This window comes from Mycetomoellerius zeteki, unplaced genomic scaffold (genome assembly GCF_001594055.1).
Source record: "Mycetomoellerius zeteki isolate Tzet28-1 unplaced genomic scaffold, Tzet1.0 scaffold64, whole genome shotgun sequence".
NCBI classification, from domain to species: Eukaryota; Metazoa; Arthropoda; class Insecta; order Hymenoptera; family Formicidae; genus Mycetomoellerius; species Mycetomoellerius zeteki.
Genome location: NW_017257654.1, coordinates 2,226,288 through 2,235,669, shown reverse-complemented (window position 1 = coordinate 2,235,669; position 9,382 = coordinate 2,226,288). Strand labels below are relative to the sequence as shown.

The following is a 9,382-nucleotide window of genomic DNA, read 5'->3' as shown; positions in this document are numbered from 1 at the left end:
TAAATTTTGCACTTTTTGAATGTGGTAGGGATAGCGATTATCTCCTTTTACAGTTCGCCAAATTGTTTGTGGTGACACTCCCAATACAGCCGACGCATTCCGAACGCTGGTCTCAGGATGATTGTCAAAATGTTGTAAAATACGATTCCCTGCCTGCAAATCTCTTCGTAACGCTGCTTGAAATCGGTTGTTTTCTTGTCGAATTGAAAATGATCCAGTCTCTCGCAATCTATTAAATGTCAACATAAACACTCTTCGGTTTGGCACTCTTCTGTTTGGAAATCGTCGTGCATATTCTCGCACCGCCTTTAAAGCATTACCGTTGCAGAAACCGTATACAAAAACCATATCAGCATATTCACTATTAGAATACGTACGCGGCATATTGCAAAAGACAAAATTCATCTACTGTTAAAGGCTTTCAAAGAGCGACTGACAAATTCATAACAGAAAGTGGAAAATGTAATCAAATATGTCGGTGCTAGATATGGCAAGAAATGTAAACATTTTTTTTCGATTTCTCTGAAACGGAGCAAAAACGAGCATATGTCTATAGGACTTTTTTTCTTAGTTTTTTACTCCTCTACACGCTCCCGAAGTTTTGCCATTTAATTTGGAAACACCCTGTATATACATTTACGTATATTATAGAGACATATCTTTGCAATTTAATTGTTAATTTTTTAAATGTATACATAAATATCCCACATAAACATACTGAAAATTATCCTTCGTTTCGGGAAGAATTTTAATCATATTTGTTTTTATATATTATTAATTTGATAGTTGCTGCTTATTTTGTTTTTTGTTGTGCATAATTTATTTTTAAATAAGTATATGGTTATTTATTAATTGACAAGCAAAAGAAATTTTCGGTCTATTTTACAAAATCGATTCTATCTATTGTAAGTACTGTTTTAATGAAAATTTTCCATTTTACTAATTAAACTAACTATGAATAACTCTATTTTAAAAAAAGTACTTTCAGAATTCAGAGGTTCCATGAACACACTCTGATCAAGTTAAGAGTAAGTGACGAACTCCATTTGCATACTCTTTATAGGGATCCGCGTCATTTTCTCCTTACAGAAAATCCTTACGGGTCCATCTCGCGACGGTACTGTGTACTACGCCGCTTGGCTGCGCCGCGAGATGGACTCGTTTCCCGTAAGGAGAAAATTACGCGGATCCCTATAAAGAAGCATATGCAAATGGAGCTCGTCACTTAAGCCTATCACACATGAAATGCATAACAGAATATAAGCATAACATAAAACCGCTAAACCAATGAGCATCTTATGTAAATCAATATGGCGACATTATGCTGGATGCTCAATGGTCCAGCGATCTTATGTTATGCTTATGCTCTGTTATGCATTTCATGTGCGGTAGACTTTACTCTTAGCTTGATCAGAGTGTGCTGTTCATGGAGTTTCTGAAAGTGCTTTTTTTTAATAGAGTTATTTATAGTTAGTTCTGTGACGCATACTCATTTCCTGCATTTTATATCGTACCGAGATGCGGATATACCCTTGTAAAAAAGTACTACTGCGCAGTAATGCTCAGTAGTATTTTTTTTATAAGGGTTTAACATCCTAAAAGACATTTTAGAACGTCCACTAGATAAAGACAGGAAATTTGGTCATCCAGAAACATCCTAATCATATTTAAACGATGATATCCTATGGATGTAGAATAAGCGGGCATATAAACATCCTCAGTATATCCTAAATATCTCCTAAGTTTCTTCAGGTACGTACTCTGGATGTTTGAAAATCTCTCGATATACATCTGTAGGACGTACCTAGAATCAATTTTTGATGTGTGGGTTTCTACATTTAAGGGATTACACCACCTTGGAAGTTTGAAAAAATCGAATTTTTTTGCTTAAATCGATAGTTTATAGTTTCTAATAGTTTTAATCAAAAATTTCGATGATCTTATGTCGCAAAAACCGATTTAGTGAAGTCACCGCGCCTCGCCGCGCTGTTTCGAACGGTTCCAAGTTGCTCCGACCGGCTCCGAGCCACTAAATTCTGTATAGGCACTTACTGACGAAAATTGGTTGTTAGTAGGTGATTATAGATAATACACCACCTATTTATTTTAGAAGTACAGAGCGATATAGAAATGTAGGTAGTGAAATATAGGTAGCGTCTGTTTTGGGTGTTGCACGACGTTGATTCACTTGAAATTTGGAGTGAATACTCTCTTCTATATAATCTAAAAAGTACATAGGATTTTTACGATATATTGAAAACTTTTTTCAATTAACATTTTTATATAAAAATTTTAGGCGACAAAAAACAACTTTCTTTTTAAATGTTCACCATTTCGGGAGAAATCAATATTTTTAAAAACCTACGTACTTCTTTAGTTTTTAGTATGTAGATAAAAATTTTTGATATTTTGTTCCAAGACAAACCGTATAGAAATTTTGGACAATACCGCGGAGAGGTCCGGCTAATGAAGATGTTTGGCGATACGGCTATAGTACCGCTATTTTGTAAATAAGAAATATAAAAATATTTTTTTCATACACTTGAAGATGCATATAATATAGCCCCAATAAACAATTTTTTATTTACTCCTCCATTTAAAAAAAAAATTCCAAACGTACACATCATTTTTAAGCTGTAACCCCTTAAATTATCTTCAAAATTTAATTTTGACTATTAATTCAACTATCAAAGTTACTTGAAGTAACATTTTTAATTATAACTTAATTTAAACAGACACAATAAATTATAATTAAAAATTTTACTTCAAATGATTTTGCCAGTTGAATTAATAGCCAAAATTACATTAATCGCGGAGTTTATTATAATTAAAGTAACTGCAAGATAACAAAATAAAGTTAGCTCACCAAAATAAAATCTGCCCATATTTCTTTTGCATAATCAAGCGCTTGTTCACGCAAATCTATTATATGTGCAAATCTGCGAGGCGACCAATCGGCGATCGATCTCTCATCCTCGAAACCTGTCGACGATGCATTCAAATAAACATTCATCGAATGATACATCTTGCTCCTCGAACTGATCCATTTATTCAATATCTCGATCGAATTGTCAACATTGTTGTCGCTGCGTATCCTGAAATGATTAACATAAAATCTTCGCATCTCTTTTAAGGGACTCTGCATTGTTATATTTTTCGTAGAAGCAATATTTATAAAAAGCAAGTTAAATCAAGAAATAAAAGTTAATCTACATTGATCGAAACTACACTGGATATTAACAAATATAATAACACAAATAAAAATAGATAAATCTCCGAAAACCTACAGCGTGATGGATAAGGCTCTACGCATAATGGAAGAAATATTAGGAATAAATACAGGAATAAATATTAAGATTTCAACCTATCAGATACCAGTTACACCGGAATACACGGTTTCTGATAGGTTGAAATCTTAATATTTATTCCTGTTCCTAATATTTGATATATTGTGCACAGGCCCTTATGCCTAATTCACACTGGACGCAGTTCACGCAGTAAGCGTCAAACAGTGGAGCAGCAATCAACCAGCAAGGCGATATTGTTTACGCCACTGTAAATATCGCCTCATTGAATACATTTACATCCTTAATCGGGTTTAATAACATCCGTAGTTACGAAACTGGCCAATCACAGTCGTTCCATTCTTCCGAGGAACAGCTATGATTGGCCAATTTCAAAACTATGGATGTTATTAAACCCGATTAAGCATGCCGTGTAACAGAGGTCACTGATTGGTTGCTGCTCCGCTGCTTGACGCTTGCTGTGTCCAGTGTGAATTAGACATTAGTTTCCTCAAACTGGCGCGGCACAATCACATCCGGTATTATATTCGCGCGTTTGCGAATCGACGTGTTTCCACATGCGCCGCATCGATTGGCGGGCAACTTCAAATTTATAAATAAGTTTGAAACCGCGATAGAACGAATGAAAATGTGATGACAATCGATGGAAGCGATTGTTTCGAAGTATTTCTAATTAATTTTCTCGTATTCGCTCACACTTGAGGTTTAATTTTAGTTGACGATCATTATATAATCAATATAAGACAATTCTCAATAAATAATGAAAGTGAATTCTTGCGTTATTTTAACATCTAAATTAAAAAACGCCGATCAATTTTTTAATTATAAGTACATCGATATCCAAAAACGTTATATTGATTAATTTAAGTGCTTTCGCGAGTTTTACGATATCGTTACCAAACAAAAGAATGAGGTTATGTTTCGTCACTCACCAAAAACTTATTCGCTTCTTTGGGTAATCTTGATGCTCCAACAAACTCAGAAAGTACGGCAACGTGTGTGCCTTATTTCTAACAAGAACACTAATCAACACAGTCGGTTCTTTTGAGATTGTGTTGCACGTAACCAACCACGTGAAACCAATGAGAGAATAAATAATTAGATATCCTCGAAGGATCATCGCGATACAGATATAAAATCGATACATTTTAAGCACGTCTTTTCGTGTTCACCTATTACAAAATCTAGATAAACGAATGTAGAGATTATGCGAAGAGACAACCCCTCTAACATGATCTTTCTATCTCGTCATTCTCATTCTATTGTCACGAGTACGTACTTACGACGACTTACGTAGGTCTGCGCAATCGATAAAACAGGAAATTGTACGCAATATTCATCACATGGTGGCTGCGTTTCGTTAAATAGTTACTGCAAATATATATACTAAAAATCTATAGCGTAACAGGAACTATAGATTTTCACTATACACAGTGAATAGTGGAACACAGCCAGTGTGATCAATTTTATCTTATAACATTTTTTATTCACTTTTTTAAATATATGTATATATAAAATATATTATATCTCTAAATCCCCTGCTTTCCCCTTCTCTGTTTTTTCTCATCTTTTTCCCCTTCGCATCCCCTCCAAGTTTCGTATAAAAAATGTATTACAGAATTTATACAAATTTGTACTTTACTATTAAAATATACATTGATTGGCAAATTTTTTTTCAATACGTTGGTCATATTTTTATTATAATTTAATTTAATTTTGTATCGAAAAAATATCTTCTTTTGTTTCTTTTACTTCTTTTGTTTTATTTACTTCTTCTGATTTTACCTTTTTCTTGTATGCATAACTAAGTTTGGCTTTGTCAAATTCTAGAAGCATTATACCCAAATCTCCGCTGTATCTATTCTTTGCAACCTGAATACAAGATTAAATAACTCATCATGTTGAAGATTGAAAAATATTATATCATCCAACAATTGCAGATGTACATACCTGTAAGTATTTTTTTCCTTTTATACTAGTAAGTCTTTTATCTTGTATAATCAATACATTATCGGCTTCTTGACTCGCTTTGGCACTGCCAAAAATAGACAAAGCTGTCAATTCTTCATCTCGTTCTTTTCTTGGATGTATAACCAAAGTAACATGACAATTATATTGTGTAGCAAAATTTCTGAACTGTGCTATGATCTTGTCTTGTTTCCAATATCTACGATATAACGCTGTATAAAAAAATTAATTTTTCAAAGAAAGATCAAACACATTCGTCTCACCTATCGGTCATTTCTTCTGACATGCCCATCATAAATTGCATATTGTCAATTATCACATGAGCTATGTCATGTACGTATGTTGCATGCATAACTGCCTGAAATAAGAAAGCAAAATGTTATATACAACATCAAATTTTTCATTTATAGATAATGTCTTATAGATATAATGTCATACATCCATAACAACTTTGATATTCTGCTGACCGTGAAAAGTCATAAAGTAAATTGGTAATTTGTTAAAAGCATCTGCATATATATTGAATTTATCCAAGTTGTCTTCCAAAGGTACTTCTGCCATTTGTTGCAACATAATTCTAGCTAAACGAGCATTTCTGATTTCAAAACTACCCCATAGTGTATTGACACCTTGCATTGCTAAATCTAGCGAATATTCGCTCATAAATGTAGTTTTGCCACTGCCTAAAAGTTCATTGATGTGCAAAAAATGTAATATTATAAGCAGCATCCTCTGATGCAAATGATTTAGTTATCTCTTTCGTAGTTAACTGATCTGTCTTACCAGTTGGGCCAGTTAATATTGTAAACTCTCCTCTTCTGTGTCCTTTTAAAATTCGATTTAAAGCAGGATATCTTTTCCATTTTATACCTTGGACTCTATCTATATTTTGCAAATCACATAATACATCTTGTCTGAGGTCATCAAAAATAGTAATACTTTTATGCCAGATTGGTTGTGCATTTGCTAAAATATGTTTAAGGTCACAGTTTCTGTCAGCAGCTAATTTCGGTCTAGGTTGTGTGTCAATTGGTCTCACAAAATAACATCTCTTCTCATTTAATTTCTTAGCGAATTGTCTAGCTGTAGACCAGCTAGGTTCGTCATTTCCAAACCATAAAATTAATTTTTTAAAATTTTCAAAATTTGGCAACAACTGCTGTGGCAAGTGTTGTAAATTGTACGGCAAGCAGATAATCACGTTTGCTGCCTTTCGAGATGCTAACGCTAATAAATCGTGTATTGTTGGCACGACCACTGCAGTCGCATCACTTTTACTATCTTTTTGCTTGTAAAGAATAAATCCACTAACATTGGAAATAGGTACAGTTTGTTCTAATTCCGGTTTACAAGAAAGAACTTTATAACCCACAACAGTATCGAAAGCAATTAATGGAAAATATAATGCTGGTACAGCTGCATATATACCATTTAATTGTAAAATGTCCTCTTGTGAAATTCTCTGTAATAATTTTCATTAATGTGTAATATTCAGATACATGTATGTATAAACATTGAATCTATATTAATCTATATTATCTTACTGGGAGAGAGAATGTATTCAGAACTTCTTCATATAACTCTGACGACAAATCTGCAATTTTCTGATTAGATTTCATTATGTTATTCCATTTTGTAGCATAATCTTCTTGAACTTTTGTAGCATTTCTCAAAGTTTTCAATTCTTTTTGCATATTATTTGCTTTGGTTGATTTTGTTAATAAAAATTTCTCCAATATATTCCATTCTCCTTTAGAACTGCATTTATAACATAAAAAATATCCTGTAATAAAAACAAGTATATATTTGTATAAGATAGTTATTTTATCAATCTCTTTGCCGACCTTTTATCAAATATCTTCTATACATTTTATTATCTTATATATCTTTCTTTACCTGTTGTCTTATTAATATAAATATTTGCCTTTTTAGATTTTTCAGAATTACATATAGGACACTCGGTGACTAGACATGCATGTCCATCAATGGTATTAATGTTCTTTTGCTTCAGTACTTGTTTTATGTGAAATAATGATATCCTAGATACTGGATCATTTATAATGCCACTATCATTAGAATACAAACGACGATAAAACATCCAAAATTTATCATGTCTTTCTGGAGTTAAAGAGCGTACCAATAATTTTAAAGACATTTTTCTTGTCTAATTGAAGCGTCATCAACATTGAAGTTATAGATCTGGTAGCATTGAAATCACTTTGATCAGTAATAAAAGCTAATATCTCATCAATGGAACTGTAAAGAATTTTATCTGTATAATTATTTTCATCTTATCTATATTATAATCGATATAGACTGCTTTCCTTCGGAAAATGCAGTCAACATAAACGTCGTTGAACATTTTTCTTTCCATGAATAATACAGATAGAACAACATTCGTATCGACTTGTTTCCTGACAGAAAAGCAGTTACCATTTAGTTCATAAACATTGCAATTATACAATTTATCCAAAATATTATTCAGCAAACAATTACATGTTTCTCGTAAGAGCATGCCTATTATGTACATCATTAGAATATAGATTACATTTAAGAGACAAACATAACTTGATATGATTTTTGATAAATGCTTAGTATAATGCTCTCCTCCGATTTTCCTGTAATTTCATAAATTTTTGCATTTTCATGTATAAGAAATATTTAACAGAAGAAAAATCGTTAGAAAACTCTCAAGTCCCGTTTTTTATATCTCGAAGTTTTTTTATGTTTACATAAAAAGAATAAGGTACAAATTTTGAAACACAAACTGCTATAATTTAAATTATATAAGAAAATAATTTGTTTTTAATTAATTAAAGCAAAGAATGTGTAGAGAATGAGCAGAGAATTATTATTTAAAAATTATTTTCTAACTTAACTAAAAAACTTTGAAATTAAAAAACAAAAGCGGCACTTAAACGATTTTTCTTTTCGGAATCTATTCTACGCAATAAAATACAAATTTACATAATAACAGGAAAATCGGAGGAAAAAGCGTTATATTAAGCATTTATCTGATTTTTTAAATTGTATCATTATTGGCATTATCAACATCACTAAAACAAATCTCTCAAGAGATCTTTTAGGACGTTTCAGGACGAATGATATTTACATTTGTTTTATTTATATTTATGTTGATATTGTCGATCCGTGACAATGGAAAACCGGCATATAGAGCACGTGTCACAAAATAAAGCCAACACCAGGGCCCCTATTCTTGGTTATGTGCCAACCTGCCGATAGCTGTGTCCATGGTATAAAATGGTATGCTCTTGCGCATCATAACGTCAGATAATCAATGGCTGCGTTCAGCAGAACGTTCGTTTCGCAACTGTTGGAAGTTTCTTTCGAGCTGATTGGATCATACTTTTAGATCTAGAAGAATGGTCCTATCTCAGCAGACAATGAGTGCGTTCAGCAGAACGTTTGTTTTGCAACTGTTGTAAGTTTCCTTCGCGCTAATTGGATCATACTTTTAGATCTAGAAGAATGGTCCTATCTCAGCAGACAATCATAAAACGGTTGCAAAACTGTTGAGTCTGCTGAACGCAGCCATTGAGAATTGCAGCCAGACTACGTCATCATTACGCGGCAAATCCAAATGGTTAAAAATGAAGTAAATCATGGTAGCGTCAATACATTAAGATAAGTGAAAGGATTTTATGAGAATGATGAGTGATAAGTATAAATTTGTGATGTCACAATTCGTTTATAACATTGTATTCAACAATACTAATGATTTTTACCATAATCCACATTTACTTCATTCCTGCATACTTCACGCCACTTTGTAGCAATCTTTTGGAAATCTAAAAAATTTTATCGTTTTCCCTTTCATTTTTCGTTAACTATTTTTGCACCCTTTCACTGCACAAGCACTCATTGCAGCCAAAATTTTTATTCAAACAATAAGTAATAATTGTTTTCGCGAGAAAACAGAATTTCCACAATGTCACGCGTAGCCATATTTTAGTTGGCCGAAGTGGTCCGAATGTAATGCGGGGTCTACAATAGAAATCGTAGCAGTCGTAAGGTCTTAAGTCGTAGAAAATTGACCAATCACAGTCGAATATGAGAAGAATAATCAACTGTGATTGGTCAATTTTCTA

The 9,382-nt window shown here is 32.7% G+C and overlaps 2 protein-coding genes across 2 annotated transcripts in view; both read right to left on the bottom strand.

The window, feature by feature from the left end:
- The window catches only part of LOC108728742 (glycosyltransferase 25 family member), an 11,396-nt gene extending 6,856 nt beyond the window's left edge, over positions 1-4,540 (bottom strand). Inside the window, 2 exon segments of the mRNA XM_018457484.1 lie at positions 2,867-3,095; positions 4,238-4,540. Coding sequence (XP_018312986.1) covers positions 2,867-3,095; positions 4,238-4,452 — 444 coding nt within the window. The 5' untranslated portion in view covers positions 4,453-4,540.
- Positions 4,541-5,030: 490 nt separating this feature from the next.
- On the bottom strand, positions 5,031-8,464 carry mtDNA-helicase (mitochondrial DNA helicase; the record flags this gene model as incomplete). The annotated part of the gene is made up of 8 exons (XM_018457491.1): positions 8,386-8,464; positions 7,170-7,529; positions 6,818-7,056; positions 6,057-6,735; positions 5,712-5,956; positions 5,537-5,631; positions 5,256-5,472; positions 5,031-5,177 (listed from the first exon to the last, which is right to left on the bottom strand). Coding segments are annotated over exons 2-8 (1,881 nt in total), but the record flags the coding sequence as incomplete, so codon positions are not given.
- Positions 8,465-9,382: the final 918 nt, after the last annotated feature.